The sequence below is a fragment of the Chaetomium globosum genome, genomic scaffold (assembly GCF_000143365.1).
Source record: "Chaetomium globosum CBS 148.51 scaffold_3 genomic scaffold, whole genome shotgun sequence".
NCBI lineage: Eukaryota > Fungi > Ascomycota > Sordariomycetes > Sordariales > Chaetomiaceae > Chaetomium > Chaetomium globosum.
The window spans coordinates 2,418,255-2,440,543 of record NT_165978.1 but is presented as its reverse complement, the minus strand read 5'-3'; the positions used below and the strand labels follow the sequence as shown (position 1 = coordinate 2,440,543).

The 22,289-nt window shown below is 55.9% G+C and overlaps 7 protein-coding genes across 7 annotated transcripts; 3 read left to right on the top strand and 4 right to left on the bottom strand.

Annotated features, from left to right (window-relative positions):
• Positions 1-535: 535 nt before the first annotated feature.
• Positions 536-2,751, top strand: CHGG_06084 (uncharacterized protein; the record flags this gene model as incomplete). The annotated part of the gene is made up of 2 exons (XM_001222178.1): positions 536-1,931; positions 2,120-2,751. 2 exons carry the CDS (start codon positions 536-538, stop codon positions 2,749-2,751), a joined length of 2,028 nt encoding a protein of 675 aa, XP_001222179.1.
• Positions 2,752-4,013: 1,262 nt separating this feature from the next.
• CHGG_06083 (uncharacterized protein) lies at positions 4,014-7,661 on the bottom strand (the record flags this gene model as incomplete). Its single annotated transcript, XM_001222177.1, has 5 exons — positions 4,014-4,509; positions 4,588-6,780; positions 6,841-7,202; positions 7,254-7,550; positions 7,629-7,661. The coding sequence occupies 5 exons, from the start codon at positions 7,659-7,661 to the stop codon at positions 4,014-4,016; spliced, it is 3,381 nt and encodes a 1,126-aa protein (XP_001222178.1).
• Positions 7,662-8,667: 1,006 nt separating this feature from the next.
• Positions 8,668-9,414, bottom strand: CHGG_06082 (uncharacterized protein; the record flags this gene model as incomplete). Its single annotated transcript, XM_001222176.1, has 2 exons — positions 8,668-9,085; positions 9,140-9,414. The coding sequence occupies 2 exons, from the start codon at positions 9,412-9,414 to the stop codon at positions 8,668-8,670; spliced, it is 693 nt and encodes a 230-aa protein (XP_001222177.1).
• Positions 9,415-9,829: 415 nt separating this feature from the next.
• CHGG_06081 (uncharacterized protein) lies at positions 9,830-10,054 on the top strand (the record flags this gene model as incomplete). The annotated part of the gene is made up of 1 exon (XM_001222175.1): positions 9,830-10,054. The coding sequence occupies one exon, from the start codon at positions 9,830-9,832 to the stop codon at positions 10,052-10,054; it is 225 nt and encodes a 74-aa protein (XP_001222176.1).
• Positions 10,055-10,840: 786 nt separating this feature from the next.
• On the bottom strand, positions 10,841-13,162 carry CHGG_06080 (uncharacterized protein; the record flags this gene model as incomplete). The annotated part of the gene is made up of 3 exons (XM_001222174.1): positions 10,841-11,930; positions 12,021-12,730; positions 12,812-13,162. 3 exons carry the CDS (start codon positions 13,160-13,162, stop codon positions 10,841-10,843), a joined length of 2,151 nt encoding a protein of 716 aa, XP_001222175.1.
• Positions 13,163-14,110: 948 nt separating this feature from the next.
• On the bottom strand, positions 14,111-16,687 carry CHGG_06079 (uncharacterized protein; the record flags this gene model as incomplete). Its single annotated transcript, XM_001222173.1, has 7 exons — positions 14,111-14,535; positions 14,622-14,812; positions 15,330-15,749; positions 15,825-16,008; positions 16,164-16,316; positions 16,383-16,476; positions 16,640-16,687. The coding sequence occupies 7 exons, from the start codon at positions 16,685-16,687 to the stop codon at positions 14,111-14,113; spliced, it is 1,515 nt and encodes a 504-aa protein (XP_001222174.1).
• A 3,180-nt stretch (positions 16,688-19,867) lies between these two features.
• CHGG_06078 (uncharacterized protein) lies at positions 19,868-22,075 on the top strand (the record flags this gene model as incomplete). The annotated part of the gene is made up of 3 exons (XM_001222172.1): positions 19,868-20,463; positions 20,532-21,517; positions 21,633-22,075. 3 exons carry the CDS (start codon positions 19,868-19,870, stop codon positions 22,073-22,075), a joined length of 2,025 nt encoding a protein of 674 aa, XP_001222173.1.
• Between the last annotated feature and the right edge of the window lie 214 nt (positions 22,076-22,289).

Sequence of the window (22,289 nt, the reverse complement as noted above, 5' to 3'; positions counted from 1 at the left end):
AGTAATATGGCTGTTTTAAGATGGATTCTTAGATCTGCCTGAGGATTAGCTCGGGTGTCCTGTCGTGGGGGACTGGGCTGGTTGATATGTTCTGTAGCGAGTGTCGCGGAATTTCCGGTTATCCAGTCCCTGTAGAGAAGGCACCAAGTATAATTGAGTAACAGTTTTTTCAACGGCATGGGCAGGTGAATGCATCTCATGTGTGATGTACGCATGGCATCCGACATGTTCGTCAAAAAGACCTGGCAGGGGTAACGTTATGGGTATTTCCAAACGAAATCCATGACATCCACAGGGCACCTCCCTGGTGGGGCCGCGGGGCACTGTTCCACGCGTTGCAGGGTCGATTCTTGGCGCGTCTCCAGCTTCCGCAATTGATGAAGCTTATTACATAACTAACCTGGAACGATTGCACGCGCATCCTCTTCTGGAATTCAGCAATTGTTACATCTTACTCGAAGCTGCGCGATAGCTTACCGCCCAATTAATTCGATATCACTATTTTACACCCGCTTTCTTAGACCCAACTTTCGATATGGATGACGAATACGCGAGTTCCGAGAACGAGCAAGATGAGCTCATGGAAGATGCCGAGGACCTTGAAGCCGAGAACGACGCCGAGGAGGAGAACGAGGACGAAGAGGAAGACCAAGACGAACAAGACGAACCCGAACCAGGGCAAGACGTGGAACCGGAAGCTGAAGCCGAAGCCGAGACCGAGTCGTTCGCTACGTCTCAAGCACACGCCCCCGACGGCCAACCAACCAGCCAAGTCACGGTCGCGAACGCAACCGCTGCGCCCATAAGCCCGACGCTCCAGAATCGATGGCGCCCGGTTCTCCGGCAAGAATACATCGACGCCCCGCTCTATGACATTGTTCCCACCATGGCGGCGCCCCAGGCGACCAGCGTTAATGCCATGGCGATCACCCCCGACCTCCGGTACTGGATAACGGGCGGCTCCGACGGCTACATCCGCAAGTACGACGGTATGGGCACAATCAACGGGAAACAACAACTCACTGTCGCTCAGCGGCATCCGTTCGTCGATAGCGTCGTCAAGGCGGGCATACTCATGAGCTACTGGGAGAACGAGGAACCGTCGCCGCCCAATGCGCGCGCCGAGGATAGGGTTCTGTCGCCCGTATACAGTCTCGCCGTGCACAGCGGGGCACTGTGGCTTTTGAGCGGACTGGAGAGCGGCGGGATTAACCTGCAGAGTGTACGCCACGACGAGGGGAAGAGAATACACTGTCTGCGGGATGGCGGCCACACCAACGCCGTCAGCGTGCTCCAGCTGGCCTCTGACGAGAAGAGCGTGCTCAGCGGGAGCTGGGACAAGACGGTGCTCGACTGGGATTTGAACACCGGCAACGTCATAAGGCGGTTTGAGGGCAGCGGAGGGCAGATCTCGGCCATCGAGTTGCGTCCGCTAAGTGGGGCGCCTATCCCGGCTGAGGCGAGTGAGGTTGAGATCAAAAGCGACACCTTTTTTACTGAGACTAAGCCCAGAGTTAACGGCTTCTTTCAGAATGGCGTCGCGGACGAAGCGGGTGGCGGGGAACACGCTGCTCGTAGTGGGACAGGTGCAGCCGGCGATGGTACAGGGTCGCCTGAGCATGAGTCCCTTTTCGGTAGTCCCGCTGGGTCTCTATTTGGTGATAACGACACTATGGGTGGCGGCGGAGGCGGGGGGGCCTTTGGTGATGACGACGATGAGTTCTCTCGTGCCATGGATATGGGACTTCACGACGATTCCAATCACCACGGGCTGGACCACTCAGGCGACTTCACCATGGGCGACACCGACATGGCCGGGGGCGGCTCTTTAGACATGGGCACGCCCACAGCAACGGCAACAGAAACCGTCCCTCCAACACAAGACGGCCTAACCACAACACAGAGCGAATCCAACGGCGACCTCTCCCGCAGTGAGACAATGACCGCCGACACCGCCCACGAAATATCAGTCGACTTCACCCAGCCATCCACCACCACCGAAGCCACCACTCAACAAACTCCCCCCCACCACCACCACCACCTCCGCTCCCACCTCCCAACAACCGCCCAACCCGACCGAAACTCCCCGCCCCACATCCTCCCACACCACCCACCACAGGCGGCGGCGGCGGCGGCAGCGGGCAGCGGCCAACCCCTCCCTGGTCTTCACCTCCGCCGCCCCCCCCACCCCACACGGACCCCACCCAATCCTTCCGCCAGCACCTTCCTCTCCGCCGCCATCGACGGCACCATCCGCCTCTGGGACCCGGCGCGTCCCCGACCTCCATCGCGCGCACTCAACAACCGGGCGCGGCGTGCCCCCCTGGTGGCATGGGCCGCGTGCTGGTCCGCTCCGACCGGCAACTGGGATCCTACGCCCGGACGGGCGCCAACGGCACGGTGGAAGAATACTCGATCCACAACGCGACGAGCACCTGGCTGCCCGAGCGCGCGCTCAAATTCCCCGCCGGCTCCGGCGCCGTCAGCTGCGTGCGGCCCATGGCCAACGGGCGCCACCTCGTCTGCGCGTCCCACGACATCCTGCGCCTGTACGACCTGCGCGACACCTCGGCCTTCAAGCACAGCAAGGTGCCCTTCATCATCATCCCCGGCCCGCCGCGCGCGGGCGTCATCTCCCAGCTGTATGTGGATCCGACGTCGCGCGTCATGATCTCGACGGCGGGGACGCGCGGGTGGGATGGCACGTCGACGGAGGTGCTGATTGGGTATGAGATTGGCGTGTCGAAATAGGAATAGGGCGCGCCTGTCTGTGGAGTAGATGCTTGGAAGAAGGTTGGGGTTGGGGTAGGTTAGGCTCTGCGTGGTGTGGTGTGGTGTGGTCAGCGATGATTATGCGTATAGGATAAGCGGTAGGATGTGGTTGGCTTGGGAATACCCACATGGGATGGCGTTTTGGTTATTTCTATATACGAGGGCACTGGGGATCCAGCTTGTTGTTTACTTCCTTCACCACCATTCGGGACAGCTCAGGCTCGACGTAGCATCACATCACCAAATCAAGGAGTTTGGCACTGCACTGGTGATATGACAAAACAACGCTGATTCAGCTACGCTAACATATGTACGCTACATGCATGTTGCTCCGCTTCCCTACCCCTGACGCCTGACCGCCCCCAAGAAGCAAGTCATGGTGATACCGAAAGGCGGTGGGGGGATAGAGGCCTGTCCTCCGCCAAAGAACTCCTGCTAAGACCAACAGGGCAACCAACCCAACGCAGTACAAACCCAAACATAAACGAGCGGCCAAGTGAACGAATACAACCAGACAGGGAGAAGAACCAATATGGTAGAAACCAGAGGCCATGCCCCTAAGCATCCATCGACAACGAACGCTAATCATGAGCGAGACTAGCGGCGAGTAACGCCGAAGATCAGAGGTCAATCAACCACTCCTCTTCCTCGTTCTCCTTCATCTCCTCGGCCTTCGGCCCACCATGCTGCTCCTCGTTTGATGGTGCCTGGGCGGGAATATGGACTGGAGTCGTTGGCAACAACCTCGACGGCGTGGTTTCATTAGACACGGAGCTGCCCGCCGTAGAAATTGCCGAGGAGGGCGCGAGAGGAGCAACTTGATTGAGGGGATGCGGTGCCATTTGGAACCCAAGTAGGTCGGCATCACTTTCGTTTCCCCCGTGCTGGGGAGCTGTGTCCACGGGGGGGGCATCTATCAGGAGATCGAACTGACTGGGAGTCGGCCGAACCGCCGCCTGCTGCGCCTGAGGTTGTTGGATTGTGGTGGGTTGAACAGTGGATGATGATGTGGCCTTCTTGGATGAGTTCTTCCGATCGCTTTTGCCTCCGCGGCGGCTAGATTGAACGCTGGGAGGCTGGTTGCTGCGTGTGGCGGTATTGCTAGGGTGTTCCGAAACAGGGGGAGCAGCGGGTTGAACATGATGAGGTTCGGGTCTTCAGGGCCAAGTTGGCAATGCCGCCCTGAACACCAGATGGCAGGTCGCTGCCGGAAGCACTAATCAACTTTGTTGTAGGCCAGTTTAACCTTCTGGGTGGATTTTACTGCCGCCTTCAATGCGCTGGGCCTTTGCCAGGGATGTAGGCTGGTAAACCTCATGAATGACCGACCCCGTAACTTGTTGCTTTTCTGTGGCGGGATATTCCTGGAGCAATACCTGATCATGCTTCTCGATATTCTGGACAAACGCCTCCCACTCCGCCACGGTTTCGGCTGGTCGGGGAACATCTTGCGCAGCCTGTGTCTGTTTATGGTTGCGACCGTCTTTTGAAGCGCCAACTTTCCCTGGCACACGTGGCGTCGGGGCTGGCTTGCTCAAGGAGGCCTTTAACATCTCCGTCTTTTCGGCACCCATGAGCACCAGCTTATCCGCCAACGTCATGGGCTTTTTGTCGTCCCGTGCCCGCTTGGCCTCCGCCTCCCTGGCCTCCTTGAATGCCTTGCAGTCACAGAAACATTTATGGCCACACGACTCGTGGCATCCGTGGCCGCAATCAAGCTTCTTGTTGCACGGCTGGCTGCAAGGGAGGAAAGTGTGGGACAAACTACACAGCGATGTTAGCAAACGCCGCCAAACGACGAGGTATTCCACTTACGGATGGCACTTGAGAGTGCATGGGTGACCACATTCTCTAGTCATCCCGCAGGGCAGGTCACAACCACCAGCGTTATCACCCCAGTCCTCGATCTCCTTTATCCAAATCTCTCTGTGGTGAACCTGGCATGTAAGGGGAAGGCCATGCCCTTCATCAAGGCGCCCCTGTTTGGAAAACCCAGAGCAGATCTTGAACCAAAGGTCGTGTGAAACCTGGTGCGCTCTGAGGGCATTTTTGACATTGCCAAAAACATAAAAGCCCCGACGAGCACGGCTGATGGCAACGACTGCACGGCGCTCATCCTCCAAAAAGCCCACGGAGTAAGCGCGGTCGAATTCCGGGCTACGAACGAGCGATAAAAGAATGATATCGTTCTCCTCGCCTTGGTACGAGTCCACGGTGCACACGTTGAAAGTCCGGCCCATGAGCGAGGGGTGCCGTTTCAACTTTCTTAGCAATACTTGCCGCTGGCCCTTGTAGAATGTGAGAACCGTGATCGTCTCGGCGCGGTTACCGTTGGCCACGAGGTATGCAAAGAAGTTGGTGACCATCTCGGCCTCTTGCTCGTTGAACTTGCTGAAGCCTGAGTTCACATCCTCGGGCCACATGTGATCGAAGAGCCAAGAGTTACGCCCTCCCATTCCGAGAATGTCAGGACGGTTGTTAATCGAGTCTACGGAGGGATGGTCGTAGAGCTCCGGGTAAAAGGGCTTCAAGATCTTGCGAAGTTCCGGTTTCATGCGGCGTTGCTGTTTGAGCATGACGAAGGGCATGTTCAGGTTGACCATCCTTTGGAATAGCGACACGTTGAGGTTATAAGGAGGGTCGCCCAGGCGCTGAATATCACACTTGGGCGCAAGCTGCTTGTGGTCTCCCACCAAAATGAGCTGTTGGATGGAAGGATACAGAGCGGATACGATGTTGGCCTCGCGGGTTTCGGCTGCCTCCTCAATGAGGAGCGACTGGGCATTCAAGGCTGCAAGGCAGCCGCGGTACTTTGTCAAGCCTGTGGTCGTGCAACCGACAATGTCGATCTTCTGCTTGTCGACAACCTGGGTGTTTCCGAGGAATTTGAACGTCTTGCGTTTCTTGCAAAGGTCAATGTTCTCGGCAAGCAATGCAGCGAACTTTGGGGCCATGGCATCCAGCAACTTGCCCTGAAAATATTGGTAAACAGCGCCGCGCAAGTCACTGTCGATGGTAAACATGTCCTGGGTCTGAAGAGCACGAGCGACGGCGCGGTTCCAAGATGTCAAGTTTGCTGGGTCCTTGCCTGACCAGACGTGCCTCAATGGGATGACTTGGCCCCGGAAACGAAACGCGTCTTCTTCGTCATCGGCGATGTTCTCGATGTCCTCGTCATCCTCAATCTCAAACTCAGGGAGGTTTTGGCGGGCCTCTGTTTCAGTGAGCTCGTGCTGTGTGGGATGGCGGTCCTCTCGAATTTTGGCAGGAATGAGGCTTTCCGCCAACCAAACCGCGAAGGGACCATGGACGTCCATGGCCTCGTGAGTTTCCATGGATTCATCGTAAAGGGAGTCGTGTTGGTCCTGCGTGATAATCCCGAAGTCGAGCAAAGTCTTTGGCTCCAGGAGCCGGTCGCTGAAAAGCTGATGAACGAGCTCCTGGATTTTCCCGGCGTTTACTCGGCGCTGGTGGTCGACGGAGCCGCACTTCCTGTCCGCGGCAATCTCGCCCTTGGCGCACTTCTGGCGTAGCTCAAACAGGGTGCGGGGTTTGATGAGATCATTCTGGGTTCTTGCCCCCAGCCGAAGAACTTTCGCGTCCGAATTGATGCAATGCATGAGGATCTGGTCCAGGGCATGGTTCGTCTGGGCGGCCACTATGATCGGGGGGCCGCGGCGCCTGCGTCGATTGGCGATCAAAACCTTCAGTGCTTCGACGGAGGTGAACGTTTTACCGGTGCCCGGTGGACCCTGCACAATGGCCAGTTCTTTGGAGATGATTCGATGGAGGCCAAGGAGCTGGGACTCATCCAGGTTGGTGAGGCCCTTCAGGTCTGGCAGCTCACCCCTGAGGATGTCCTGGTTCCTGAGCTGTGCGACTGCCTCGGCGTCTTCCAAGGTTTTCATACTGGCAAGAGAAGAGAGATCGGCGACCGGATGTTCCTCGAGAAACTCGGGATGGCTGTCTCTAGTATGGGCGCCGGTTAAGTACTTGTCCAAGGGAGAGCTGCGAGACGATGATGTAAGTAAGAAGTTGTTCGATGGGGGCCGTGGTCGCGAAACTCACTCAGTTCTCGCAGCATGTTGCAGGCCGATCAACGAATGGCGCGCCGACTCAAAGTAGCCATGCAACGACTCGATCATGACCATCTCGAGGTTCGGGTCGAAAACGGCATCTTTCGGGTCAGCCCAGATGAGGTCCACGAGCGGGGGGTCCTGGTCGAGGCCGTCGCGATACGGGCGCTGAGCGATGGTTGCAACCTTGCAAATCTTCTTGAAGTTGTCACTCTTGGGAGAGAGTGCCACGATCTTCCCGGGCTGGAGTCGTTTCGATTGTTTCCATTGGATGCGGAACTTGGACCGCTCTGTGGAGAAGGAGACTCGGACAAGAGGGCCGATGGTTGACATGACATATTCCCTGACCCGCACCTACCCGCAGGTTAGCAGGTCTAATCGGAAGAAGACTCCATGGAAACTCACCTGAGTGTAGATGTTGGTGAAGTCGTCGTCCATGGCGGAGTCTCTGCGGCGATTGTCTGCGAAGCTTCTCACAGAATAGCGCAGTCCTTCGACGGCCTCGCGCCGGAGGATCTCATACTGAGCAGTGAGATACTCATCCTTGGACGCCCACGGAACATCGACTGGGTTATCGGGAAGGTTGTCGATATCGGACTGCTCAGCCAGAATCTCAGCGGCAGTGGGGAGCTCAGGCTTGGATAGCCAACCCTGGCCATGGGGGCTGAAGAAGACATGGCTTTGGACAATGTCTATGGCGGACTGTTATGGGCGAAAGGCAATGGGTCAGCAAATTTCCGGGGCTCAGGCTGATTGCGATGACGGATCGAGAGAACTGACCTGAGTTTCTTCGTTGGTGCCAATTATATCCATGATGGCTATGACTACTGGATTCTCAAAGACACTGAAGGTGAAGTTTCAGGTGAGATTCCAAGTGAGATTCCAAGTGATGATGATCAGATCGAGAGGGACTGTGACATGATTGACGAAGCAAGCGAGACGAAGAAGGAAACCCGACGAAAAGTGAACAAAATTCGGGGTTTGTGTGGGACGAATGGGTGCAGCAGGTTGGAATTGGAAATGCCAAAGGAGAACCAATGTTTTTTTGTTTTCCCAGGTACCTATCAGGTGAGTCAGGTGCTGCTCATTTTTAGAGGGGTAATTGTTCAGGGCTTTCTTGAGATGGAAGTCGAGCAGGAGAGAGCTAGCAGTGTTCAAGCTGGGTGTTTGGACAAACACGCCAGGGCAGAGAGGAAGGAACGAAGGACAGCAGCACTGGGGCTTTCACGCTTCCAAGAACTGGATCACACTGCCTGGGCGGGTAACAGCAGTGCCTGCCTATCCAGGACTCCAGGTAATTAAATTCCATCAAATTCCATCATGCACGATCTTCCGCAGTTGTGATTGCCCAGGTGCAGATACCCGTTTTGACAGACTGTGACTCTTGGGTGATTTGTTGATTTGGTTCCCTGGCAGTTTGACTGCATGTGCGAGATGGCAATAATGCCTTTCACCATTGCTTCACGATCGCCATTCGAACCCCCCACAAAGACATTAGCATCGTAGGTACCTAGTTAACCAGGGATTTGCAAGGGGCTAGAACTTCAACCCAAACACACAGGGCTTCTCACTGGAGGTTTCCACCCTTGTCCTCGGCGATGTTGGTTGTTGAATCGATCATGTGAGTACATGGAGGTGTCGTCACTGTGAATTGCCGGGTACATGCAGAATATGTCACCAAGAGAGGGGGCCATGCCGTCACTGACAATCTTTGTGAAGCCGTTCCTGGCTCTGGCAGCACGTCTCTCCATGCTCCCCACACTCCCCACACTCGGTTCAATTACACGCCATGGCCCCCTTCCCCCAATCAACACCTTCTCTACCAAACAGTAACAGAAGAGGAGCCATTGCTCGCGTATCCCTCAGTAGCCACGATCTGATCTTTAAACGCCCCAAGCTTCAGACCGCGCTCTTTCCAAGCAGCGAAATGGTCGGCGACGGTAACGCTGCCGCTAGAGCGCTTGTTGCGGCGGACGGCATAGTACTGGACGATGGTGGATCCTCCAATCGGTAGGCCGTAGCGGATGTTTCTACCGAGGCTGTATTCACTCCCGTCCGCCGTATACGGCTCGAACCGCTGCTGGGCGTACGCGGATGGGTCAAAGGTGCCGAACGACTCGATGATGTAGTACTCGACCAGCGGGTTGGTGGCCCAGCCGTAGATAGCCAGGTACCCGTTCCCCAATGTCTCGAAGGTGGCGTTGAAGTTGATGATCCGCGATGACGAACCGGGGTTCCTGTTCTCTGTCAGTCGGGCATCTTGGGGCTTGTGTGGTGTGTGTTTTACTCACCAGCCTTTGCCGCCGACAAAATTGCCGCAATCCTGCCATTGGACATTGTAGCTGCCATCGTCCTCATTTTGGTAGTTGACGGTACCGCCGCCGTCAGTCCAGAAATAGTAATAGTAACCGCCATGCTGGCCCGATGAGCTAGGGGTTCCGTCACGGGCTAGGAGGCTCCCTGCGGCATTCTTCCCGCGTACGTGGGCCGTGGCCGGCTCGGTTGGGTTGAAGGGAAACGCGAGGGCGCTGGCGGCACCAAGGAGGAGGGCTTTCAAGGTGACCATGGCTGCGACCAACGATTTCGAGGCTACTAACTATCGGGTGCTAGCTGAAGATGGTGTAGCGTCAGGATCTTGGAGGGGTAACCTGGCAGTCATACTTGTATCCATACGAAGTACTTATACGCAAACACGGGGAACGTGAGATTATAAATGGCGCCCCAGGACCCATCCCGTCATCCCCCTAGTCGATCCGTCCATCTGGCGCCTGTCACTGACGGCCATTGCCGCCCGCATGTGTGGCTAGGCTTGTGAACACCAGAGCCCCGCAGTCTACTGTCTTGGCTCGCACAGATCCGGGGTAGATGGGGAAGATGGGGGCTTCATTATTGTGCTCTTGTTTGCCTTGAATCCACCCCCCAGGGCCGGGAGAGGTCGATGGCAAATACAGAGAAAAACCAGAAACTGCGTCAACTTCCACATGGCTAGCTCCGAGATTCCTTTTTTGAGAATGCGGGGGGTAGTATCGATCCGGAGCGAACGATCCTCTGTCCCGATGAGGCAACATTTTGGTCCCGCCCCCACAAGGGTTTCGTGGTTCTCGAGGTACATACCTAGCTTCGGTGAAGACGGCCCTCCAAGGCCTTGGCGTTTCAACGTTCTTGTGGTAACGTTGCCCCGTGGTATCAAGAGGGCCGAAGTTTGAGCTTGCCGAGCCTTCTCAGAACATATCCGGGTACTGAGTCCTGAGCGGCCAAGTGAGTTACGAAGGGCGCAACGACCGGCGCCCCGGAGTTATATTAGGCTATAAGGGGGGAAGTCACCCTCCTGGGGAGCGAGTCCCAGGGGCTGTGGGTGGTGGCTGACCCGGCTCATTTTAGCCTGTCTGTTTGTTGCAACCCCAGCGATTGGTGAGACCGCACGAGCGGGTATTGCTGCCGGCAGTGACATGGCCATGATGGGGCGGAATGGTCAAGTTAAGGGAAACTGTGAAAAATATGGCAATTTGTATCCACCACTTCAATAAAGATACCCATGACGGTAGTTTGACATGTTTATCTCGGAGAATTAGAGGAGCCGGTTCTAATTTGGTCCTCTTTTCCGGATCGTTAATTGTATACCCGGCTACCGGGTTACAATTCTTACCATGTTACACTGATTAACGTTAACAAGAATCCATCCAGGTCTATTGCAACTCTGCCATCGGGTGAACGACCCGGGGCGGAATGTGCGGGCCACAATAAGATCTGGGTTTGTCCGTCTCTGTTGAGTGATTAAGTTAGGTACTCAGGCAAGCATGTAACGATCTTAGTCTAGGTCTATTATTGGGCCAACGCCAAACTTGGGCTTCCATGGTGCTTGTTTCTTATCCAGGTTGTCTCCGCACTACTTCTTAAGTTCTATCTTACATCTTCCCACCTTCTTTACTTTCCCAACAGTAATCTAAAGCCTTGGAATGGAATAAGGGCTGTGGTAAGTCCAAGTTCGGTATTTAAGAAACCCCACAAAAGTTATACCCGATCCCCTCCTCCTTCGCCTTATCCCCCAACCCCGAACGTTGGTCTATCAATTCCCGATAGTGCTGCTCTGCCTCCTTAGGGCCGATCGGCCACCAATCTCCCAGCTCCTTTCTCACCATATCAAGCACCTCGACCGGCAGCGTCCCCTTCCCGGCCTTGTCCTCCAACAGCGCGTTGGCAACCTCCTTCCCAACAAGGCCGCGCTCAGCCAACAGCAGCTTGACTTCCGCCGGCATACCCGCCAGGGCCTTCTCCTTGTCGCGCCGCGCCGCGCCAAACACGCTCTCGTCCCACCAGCTGCGCTGCTGCGGCGGCACGTTGGCCGTGCTGATGATGCGCGTCATGGGGTCGACCAGCCACAAGGTGATACACCGGCGGTGGCCCGGCTTGGTGGGGTCGGCGAGGCGGAAGCCCGAGACACGGTGCTGCAGGGTGTTAGGAAAGGCAAGCAGGCGGCCCTGCGGAGTCAGGACGCTGCCGTAGTTCTGCAGGTTGGTCCCCTCCCTGCGGCCGGGCCCGAGCCGGGTGTTGTAGATGCCCTCCATCCAGGAGTAGTCCCAGTCCAGCCCGGCCTGACGGAGTCGTCGGGTACTCTGAGTCCGGTAGGGGTCCTCCGTGAAACAGCGGAATTCGAGGTGGCTATCGGTGATGTTCTCCGAGTCGAGATAGTACAGCGCCGTGGCGACAATGCGCTCATTCATTTGCCCTCCGACGTGCCACTTGCCAGGAGAGAACTCGGGGTTCTCGGGGGTGAGCTCGATGGAAATCATCTTGACGATGGTCTGGAGGCCACCAATGTGCCTGAACCTTGCGCGCAGCTTTTTGTAGGGGTCGTCGACAGCATAGTTGACTTTTCTCGCGGAGAAGACTTTCGGCCGAACCTGAACCGGCTTGCGGATTTCATGCCAACGCTTCTCCAACTCACTGGGATCTTCGTTGTCCAGATGGTCGTAACTTGGCTCCCCGGCCGATTTGTTTTCACCCGTTGAGTCTGGTAGCTTCCCCCTTAGGTTTTCAGCAGCTTCCCTCTCTAGCATTGCCGGTACTGAGTCTGCGTCCCACCTCGGAATCTCGGATTGTCAAGCCTGAATATTGTGATTAGATGTCGAAGTAGAACCAACGACGGAGCAGGGGCAAATGCAATATACGCACTCGCATGGTCTGGGGACGCCGCAGTGAGGCGTCGGATAACGAGGTGCGCGGCGCACAGGCTGGATGTCTTCAAATCTTCCAGAAGTTCCGAACCCCCGTAGAAGGCACTGGTCCCACATGCGGAGTGCCGTCTCTATGAGCTTCTCAATGGCGCTGTAAGTGTCGTGGTATTTTTTCGGGTGAAGATTGTTGATGTAGCTGGTGAATCGCACGCCACCGTCGCCCGTGATTGCGACGTTCGCGGGGAGCCAGTGGTACATGGTGGACAAATAAATGCGCCTGTTTTCAAGCGACATGGGGAGTTCCCCAAATCGTGGGTAGCCTTCCCACATCGCCGGTATCCTTTCAATGGACGGGCCAATATCGTCGCTCAATTCTGGCGGCCTCGGGATCACCGTTCCTTTGCCGGCAAACTTATCAACAGCATCCTCAACGCCCACGACCTCTGGCCGAAGGACGAGCGAACGACCGTACACGAGTGGGCACATGGATGGGTCAACGAGGTTCTGCACCGTCTTGCTGGTATTGGAGTGCCAGTCTGGGTTGGGCCCTTGGTCGGCCTTCAGCCGGGCAAAGGACCCGCGTAGGGCAGACTGCAGCTCCTGGGACACAAGGCCATCCGACTTTGCAATGCTAAGGCTCGCATCGAGAGTGACCGTAATTCCGGTGCGCTTGAAGTGCTCGGCCTTGTGTCGCGGCTCCGGGATACACTACCGCAGCAAGTACAGAGCAAAGTCAGAACCAACTTAAGACTAGAGTCACTGGGGCCGGCTATGAAGGCCATCACTTACATACTCGACGCACTCTTTGTCCAAGATGGGCGTCGGCATGCGTACCGGTACCTCATCGTCATCGTCATCGTCATCGTCTTGTCCACGAACGCTAATGCGGCCCCACAGGTCCTCGTCCGGCCATGCAAGAGCTTCGGCTTTCCACTTTGTGGCAATCTCGTCGTCAAAGACCTTGATGTGCCAGTTTGGCTTGTCGGTCAGGCGGTCCATGACCAACAACATAGCCACCTCGCGCACCGGCATCATCAACGAGTTCCCAAGCTTTCTCTTATAGATTGGCAGAGGATGGTATCTATCACCATCCGTGTGCATCCATCGTAGGTCCAAACCCCAGCTGGGGTATCTAGGCATTGTGGTATTGGCTGTGGTGGCTGCGGTAGTTTCTATCGTTAAAGTGGATTGTCCAGCGATGGGGGCAAGGATCTGGCGATTAGGGCGACGCCTTGGGTTTGTTCCATGGTATAGAATTTGAAGGGTGCGTGGGAACAACGCAGATTTATGTAGATACTAAGTCACCACCGATCTTGAATACCTAAGTACCAGGTAACGTAACTACCTGGTAAGCTTTTAACATGATTATCAGGTCATCATGATGTTAACAGTGTTTAATATGATGTCAGAATATTGAACTCGAGTCGCGCTACCCGATGCTAGCTTCAATTCATCAAAAATCTGAATCGGGATGTCTCCTATTCTCTGTGCGGCTCCAGGACGTCTCGTATGAGATTGCAGACACTCGCGATTCACTTTGTGTGCGAGCCCGTGCAACTATTGCAAGGAGAAACTATCACATAATTAAGGGCATAGTTGTTTTAATATTTAAGCCGTTTATCTGGGTACAACGCGAATATCGCGTTGTAGAAAGAAAGGGGTTTTCTAGGGCGCCATTGAAGCCTTCCAGTTCTTTTCCCATGTCATCCAGCAGTATACTTCAATCAACTTCCCCTTCGCATTCGTTGCGTATACCATGCACGTATACGATGATGCGCCAGAGGACACCAACCCAGATATGCTCTTGGGGCTCAACAAAAAGGCCCTCCCACGATTCTACTTCCCCCATACTTGAACAACGTCACCCCGGTATGTATGTACGGAGGTCGATATCGCGGCCAAGTTGAACGCTACGATCGCCACCAACCCCTCTCCCATCAGTACCCACCACACACGCCGCCCCTACTACCCCGCGCCAAATCACAGTTCCAAACACACCCTTCCGCGTTGTCTCTTATTAGCCCGGCGTCGGCGAGGCCTGCCCACGTGTGCCGCCAGGCCGTGGGAGGTCACCATCCATACCTAGGCTTACCAACCCCACGGGGGCGCGCAGTCTACACCGTCGCGACCGCGGCCGCCCTCGCCGCCAACGGTAGCGGCTTGATCTAGGGTGTCGGGAACCTCTGTCTTGCGAAGAGGGGTGATCCCAGGCCCGGGGTCAACGAGCACCGCTCCGCGCGCGGGAAGTTTTCGGCGTTCTTCGTTTTCGCTCGTTGTGGCGAAGTGTGTTCCCCCCTGGCGGTGAGCACCGCGATTAGACCGGCGGAGACCAAGTCCGACGCCGGTTTGTTGATAAGGATTTATAGATCCGCTTGAGTGGCCTGAATGGCGTGGGGAAAGAGGCCGGGGGGGAGGCAAATCGTTGGGTGCCGTGTGATGTGTGAAGCAAGTAGACATGTTAGACTGAGCAAAAGGACATCCTTGCCCTGCAAAGGCCAGGGGCACCCTATATACTGTGACAAGATACGCCCAGTGCTTCTTGGCCCCAATTCCCAACCTCGAACCTTGACTAGAACGGCCGGGTCGGATTCCATCTCACGGCGAGCTGAGCTCTGGCAGTGCTCGTCAACCAACAGCTGGCTGGCACAGTGAGTCCTGCTGGCCTCAACTCGGGCCTCGAACCAGTAGTGGGGTACAGCATATACAGGGAGACCCGCAAGCAGCAGATAAGATGAGACCGGGGTCCTTCGCCGGCTGGAAGCATTGACTTTCAAGCTAAGAGATGTTGAGCTGTGTACGGTAGGTTTTCAGAATAAAAATGAAAGCATTGACCGCTACGGAATGGGCGATGATGTGTCGGTCCCCTTGACAGGGTCAGCGTTGCTTGACGGCGAAGTGTCCGTATTGGCGGGTAGAATGGATAGTTCCAGGCTCTTCCCGCGTCTCACAACAAAGGTTAGCATTTAGCGGAGGAATGGGCAGCGAACCGTGCGCTCAACTGTTTCAATTCTCAGGACAGAGCGGCCTGGGTCCTCGACCGTGGTCTGAGTGTGACCAGAAGACCAGGAGTCAACCTTGCGCGCCTGCCGTATTTGATTGATGAGGCACGGAAGGGGCTGAATAATATGATATTCTTGACTTGAGGCTATTAAATCTGGCTGACAAGAACGCAATGAAATCAAAACGTGTAATGACGCTCGAGATCTCAATCATCCTTCTTCTGGCCGTAGACGACGTGACTAAGAGTGTGTAAGCGCCTGATAGCAACACGGTAACCCGACCGGGACCCTCGACAAAATATACTCACAAGTCAAACTGGGCGTGCAATTTCGAATCCTTGAGTTCGTTTCGCACTGCGGCAAGGAGCACAAACACCTCCTCCCTCTTCCACCCCAGCACCTCGCAGAATATTCGTAGCGAGAAGGCCTCGAGCCCCGTCATGATTTGCGCGATGTTGTACAAGCCAACCTGCTTCAGATGTGCGTCCTTTGGCCAGGAGCCGATGGGTAAACGGAACTTTTCGTGCTTCACGTTCGTAAACCCGGCGTCCCGCACCCACCCTTCGAGCTTAGGGCCGGGACACGCCTCCCGGCCCATTTTGCGGGTGGCCTCCAAGAACGTGTTGATCCATGTCAGGGTGCTTGATCCGGTCTTGAGAGAGCCGTCTTCCGAGTAATATTGCAGGTCGAAGTCCTCGAACTCGGCCCAGCCGCCAGGGGTGAGGTTTCTGTCATCTTGTGAGCAACCGATTCACCGGCGCATCTATGAGGGATACGGCTTTTGTGGGATGGATTCGACGCACTCATGGACCCTTCCAACAAGCTTAGGCCAATCGAGAATGGAACCGGTCATGTACCGGCAAAAGATGAAGTCAAAAGGCATCTCATAAACCCAGGGGCATTCAATGTCGTCGATCTCGAATTTGACGTTGGGTGGCACCCATGGTGGCTGTATCGCACTCAGGTCGTTCCCTAGAATCTGCGCGGCTTGTTAGCAGCGTACCGGGCGGCTCACCCAACTTGTTTGGTTATCTTGCCTGAGCGATGTTGGGATACTCGTCACCCATCGCCATGCTCCCTATAGCCATCGCCGGGTCAGTATCACCCCGGTAGAGACCGCAACCTGGAGGTGGAGCCCGTACATATTCCCGTGCCGGTGCCGATGTCAAGCACGCGCTGTAGCTTCTCCGGGTTGATGGGAGCAAGAAACAACTTGTCGCCGATCGCCTTGGTCATGAGGGCATGAGACAAATCGAGCCGGTCTTGCTCAAGATCGTCATTTGGCATGTAGTAGGCTAAAAAGTGTTAGCCGAGTTTTAGCGTTACACAAAGTAGTCGTAAAAGTCAAAGTGACTGCGTACCCCCAGCTCTGAAGGCATGGTAACGACGGCCGTTCTCGACCGGGTAGTCGAGGATGCTGGATGTAATGGAAGCCGTGAAGGCCGAGCTGGCACTCTAGTCAGTATCATCAAGATGAAATCACGATCATAAAATAACTTACAGATCGTCGCCGAGAAGGGAGTCGTTATCGCCCTGTGAAGGCCCGAAATTGACCAGGTCAGTGCCCGTACTTGTTTTCTCACGGCTTCCTCGGGGCTCGGGAAAACGCGAAACCTACCCCCTGGTCAATTTCGATGTGTGCTTCTGGTTCTGGTGACTGACACATGTTTGCGAGATTAGAAGAATTAAACCCGGGATCTGTTCTACGGAGGATAGATGTCGTGTCGGTGTAGCAACCGCGTCTCAGGGAGGAACGTGGCTTTCGTTCCCAGAAGAGCGAGACCCGGGCAACAAATATGAACAGGGTCCAAGGTTCGATTCGGTGAATCGAAGAAAGGTGTGGCGTCGAACCGCAACAGCGAAGCGGGGGTGGTCGGCACCTTAAATTCAGGTCATTCGCCGAATCGCCCGATTGTGGTAGGCCAGCTCGCAGGCCAGGGCCAGTTTTCTCGACACATTACTGCCCGGGGACTGGATGGAAGAAGAGGTGTGACTTGGCTGCGACAGCGGCATGGGCGCCCGGTAGGAAAGCCAGGTTTGTGGTTGGTTCTCTTTTCAAGGTGGGTTCAGGAGCGAAGAAGTCCCTCTGCAACATCGTTCATCCCTCCCGCACGTTGGCAGGTTGGAGACCCGAACCGACGCGGAAGGCAAGGGCTGCATCCGTTGCAGGCAGTTGTCCCAAGCTAGCGGATTGACTAAACCTGTTCGGCGACGGCATGATTGCCAGTTCCAAAATGAAGTGCCGGGGTTGGTTTGGGAAAAAAACGCTTCGTCGGAATTTCGTGGGCTCATCTGAGTCAAGAACTGCAAGCCGCCTGCCGAAGCAAGACTTCGGAATTCGGAAATGTCGTGCCCTGCGGCTCTCAATGTGGCTGGCAGGCTGCATTATGGACCGTACGTGTGCGGCAACTATACTGTGAGCCGACGAGAGGGGTGGGTGGCCGAGCCCCCGGGCCTTGGGTGAAAAGCACATCCCGAGCCACCCGTTGGCCGTTGACCCGGCAGGCACGGCCCGCAGAGCGGCAGTGGAGCCCCGCTGTGGTATTCTGTGGGGAGGTGCCAATCATCTGCGGCGAAGCCCCCCGTGCCGCTCGTTTGATTCAGGACCTGCGAGTCAAGAACGTGGGTTTGAAGAACATCCAGAACAGCAGAATAAAGTACTGTGTGGGAGGGTAGGGATGGGGAGCGGAATCCGGGGTCGGAAACGCCAAGCTCTTTGTAATACCAGCGTGATGTACTTCAAGGCTTCGTCCTCCCCTCTTTTTGATCCAAAGATACGGGGAAGGTACCGACTTCAGGTAGATAAGGACCTCATTCCGTAGCGTCGCCTGTTTTTTTTTTTTTTTTTTTTTTTTTTTTGTTTCTTCGTTTTTATCTCAAAATTTGGGCTGGGATTATGGAGAATTGGCCTGGCGAGCAGCCATCTCGAAGGGAGTCGGGGGGCTCTGCGTCGAACCACACTTCGTGGCTTCGGTCCGCACCGGCTTCTGTCAAGCACGTCGATCACGGCCTCTTGGCCGCTATCAAAACTCACCTTTGCCGCTTTCAACTGCACGGCACGGCTAGGCTTTCACTCTTCAATTCTGTCAAGCATGGTTCGTTACATAGAAGGCAACGCTCCGCTTGCAGGTCACAAACATTGTCTATTCTCGAGCCATCGCTGGCGCCGTATCACGCCTTCCTAGCGGTCCTAGGGTGTAATTCATGCTTGTGGAAAGTTGAAGAGAAATAGAAAGGACAACTGCAACATTTGCTCTGCCATTCGATTATTTGCCGTGTTACCGTTGCGATCCCGATCAAAGGCAAAACTATTGAAAGGGGTTTTGAAGTATTTAGTCACATACTCTCCTATTTTGAACTAGATGGTTGGTTTCATCCGCCTCCGGGACGGTGAATTTGGTCCAAGGCGCAAATTGCCGGTCCCTGGATGGCGGCGACTGCGGGCGCTTGATGAGAACGGGGCCTTTGCAGGTCCTGGCAAACACACCCACCGGCTTTGAACAGTAGTCGATATGAGCACTCGGCATACCTCTTGAAGTCATCGGCGAGCATTGTAACCGGATATTGTTAGGTCATCGAGTGCTGGTATTACTGAGTGTGGTAACCAAAAGCCGCCGCTCTCGAAAGGCGTGAAAATGTGGTGTCATCCTGCCCATCGCTTGGTGTAACTCGTGAGCCCGGCCCGTGGGCAATTGGAGAAACGCAAGATGGAAAAGCTGGCTCGGCGTCGGCGGGTGATGTGGAGAATTCCAGTGGAAACACAAGATAGAGAAACTGACTCGGCGCAGGTGGGTGATGTGGTGCGATGCAGGTATCGAATTCTCATCGGACATCTTCTCTGCCTGGGGCCGGACATTGGTGCCCTCAATTTTGTCAGCATCCATGCAAGGACGAAAGGCCAGAAGGCTGAGTGAGACGGGCGCAATCGAACTTGGCGGGCGACGTGGCGGCTCCGACTGGGTGGAGTGAGGTGTGACCCGGCCCGGGTCCGAGAAGCAGCAAGCTGCAGACTGCAGAAGCCAATGCCGCGAGTGGGCCGCTCGCGGCGCAGCTGCCTGGAGCGCCAGGCTCTGGCTCAGATCTCCATGGGTGGGAGTTCCTCCGTACTTCGTAATGGATTGCAAAACGTGATCTGGGCGCGATGAGGTGATGCAAGGGAAGTTGTTGAAGCTCTGTTGATCGCTGCTTCGATTGCCCCCGCGGTCGGTTTGGCAGGCCCCCGCCATTGAGACCTCCGACTCAGCCCATTGACCCCGCAAACCTTGCCCCAGCATTGGCAGTGACCGAATGACTGAATGGTTAGCAATTATTCCGTTCGTATCTCCGCCCGATCTGCCTTGCCGGCCGAGTGCGGGCCTGCCTGGTGAACCTGGCCGGGTGAGGCCAACGCCACCGATACCGATGGAGTGAGGACGGCCGACGAGACTGCAGGTGGCCGGGAGCCCCGGGCAATTGCCCTTCTACGCAGTGGTAGCGCGAGGCAGCCGCTGCATGGAAGGATTGCTTTGACTCCAGCGGGCCAAACAGCGATCGTACAGCGGAGCCAATGAGGCCTGTGAGTCACGAGCCGAGTTGTGGAGATTGGCCTTTCAGCTTGCCCCAGGCCGCAAAGATGCTTGTCCTGGCACTGCCTGGCTCACTGGCTTAACCTGGCTCCCTTGCCTGGCCTCTCCGGGAAGCACACCAGGCTTGGAATTTGGCGGGCTGCAGCTTTCCCCATAAAAGCTTGGTTCCCAGCCTTCTAAAGCCCTTACTGAGAAAAGACAGCCAGCCTTCCTACCCTCACACGTTTTGTTCGGTCCTCCTTCCCAGCGCAACTTTTGCTAAGTGGAAGTTCGTTCCGACAATGCCTCGTTGCTGGCCCTTATTGAGCTCCCGCTCCAAGAAGGAAGCGGGGGGCTCCACCGAAAAGTCGGGGAAGCTGGCAGACGGCGGGTCCAGTGCCTCCACACTTGCGACCGACGCCAAGGGAAAGAGCGACACCGCGAAGAAGGACGAGAAAAAAGACGACAAGAAAGACGAAAAGAAGGACGAAGAAAACAAGACAGAAGATGACAAGACAGAAGACAAGAAGGAGGGCGATGATGAGGTTAAAGACGGCGAGGAGAAAGATAAACCCAAGATCATCGTCGGGTCAGTGGGTGAGGCCAAGAACATTTACAAAGGCTCGTCGGACGACGATGGGAACTGGACCTGGGTCGACAAGTATCCCGATGATGTCGAGGAGGCTGCCGAGAACGAGGAGACGGCCAAGTTCGCTGTCGTTGTGCGAAACCAAAAGAGTAACGACAGCCGGAAGAAGCTCGAAGCCCACAGCATTATCGTGCAAAGCCCACAGATCAGGGCAGCCCTGTCCGAGATCTTCGCCGACTACCCGGGTGTTGCTTGCGAATTGACACGCCTCGAATTCGAGGCCCCTTTCAAGCCCTTCGTGCACCGATGGTACGCGACCTCCCTTCCCCCGCCAGGACTCCACCGGGCACTTGCAACGGAAACTAACATGGCAACAGGACCGAGTTCCAGAAGTACCTCGAGAAGCCGGACCTGGATGAGAAGACCAAGGAGCATATGAAGGTGTTGGTTGACATCCTGAACTACGAGATCGGCGACGACGTCAAGACGTTCCAGGATTACGTCAAGAACGGCGTCGTGTGCTTCAAGGACCTGTGGATGATCTTCCAGCCGGGTAACGTCGTCGTCTCGGCGCATCAGGGCCCGCTCAGCGCCTTCGAGATGGTCGAGACGGAATACATGCAGAACAACTGCGGCAAATTCCTACAAGTCCGCTGCGACTGCGTCGACTACGGCGGCAAGGAGTTCGGCCGGTACCAGGAGGCGATCAACATCCCTGAGTTCATTGGCACCAAGAAGATTACCGGCCTCAAGGTGTATCCCTTGCATTTCCACGACGACAGGGAGGGGGTTACCGCCAAACTAATTAAACGCGGCGCCACGTTCGAAACGCTGGCGGGCCACCACTACAAGCAATATGCCGGCAAGGCCATCACGTGGGACCGCGAGGGCAATGAGGTGGAATGCCAGATCACGGGCCGCATCATCGTCGACATTGACAGCTTCAACCGCTTCAGTCCCTGGCGTGTGCGCTACCTCACCGACTTCAACGCCAACGACCTTGACAAATTTACCAAGCACAAGGAGACGATCGGTGTCTCGGACGACAAGTTCATCCTGCCGCCCTATTACCAGATGCTCGCCCGCTGCAGGACACGCGGCTACTCGCTCAAGTTCAAGAAGTGGCTCGACTTCTTTGTGGAGCAGATTACCGAGGTGGTCTGGAACAGCACCGCCTTCGACAAGCTGGTGTTGCCCCCGGACCAGAAGGAGCTTATCCTGTCGTTCTCCGAGTCGCAAATCGCGGGAAGCAACTTCGACGACATCATCCAGGGCAAGGGCAAGGGCATTATCTGCCTCCTGTCCGGTCCGCCCGGCGTGGGGAAGACGCTGACGGCCGATGGCCGTGGCCGAGAACCTCAAGGTGCCGCTTCACATGTTGAGCTCGGGTGATCTCGGCTCGGATCCGTGGGAGGTCGAGCGGGAACTCAACTCAATCCTGGAGCTCGTGGCGCGCTGGAACGCTATCCTGCTGCTAGACGAGTGTGACGTGTTCCTGGAGGCGCGTAGCACGCACGAGCTGGAGCGCAACAAGATCGTGTCCATCTTCCTGCGCACGCTCGAGTACTACGAGGGCATCATGTTCATGACCACCAACCGGGTCGAAGACATCGACGCCGCGTTCCAGTCCCGTATCCACGTCAGCATCGAGTACCCCGACCTGACCTCCGCTTCTCGCCGCGCCATCTGGGGCAACTTCCTCCGGGGGTCGACCATCAAGAGCTCGCTCACCGACAAGGACATCCACGAGCTGGCCGAGCTCAAACTCAACGGCCGGCAGATCAAGAACGTGCTCAAGACGGCGCAGCTGCTTGCGGCCCGGAAGAAGAGCGAGACGCTGGACCGGAAGTTTATCGAGACAATTCTGATCATCGAGAAGAAGCGGCCAGGTGCCCCGCAGCAGATGATGCATTACCTCTAAGCGGTCGGGTTAAGGGGACGGTGTTTGGTCGGTTGGGATCACGAACCATGACGGGAACGGTACACCCGGAGCGGGTGTTGTAAATCTTGGGGAACATAGTGTGTTTGTACATATACCATTTATCCAGTGGCCTTGGAAAACGGGCCTGTATTTTCTGGTTCATCTTATCCACATATTCATTACTTTATCACCAGTTCGTTCCAACTCGTCCTCT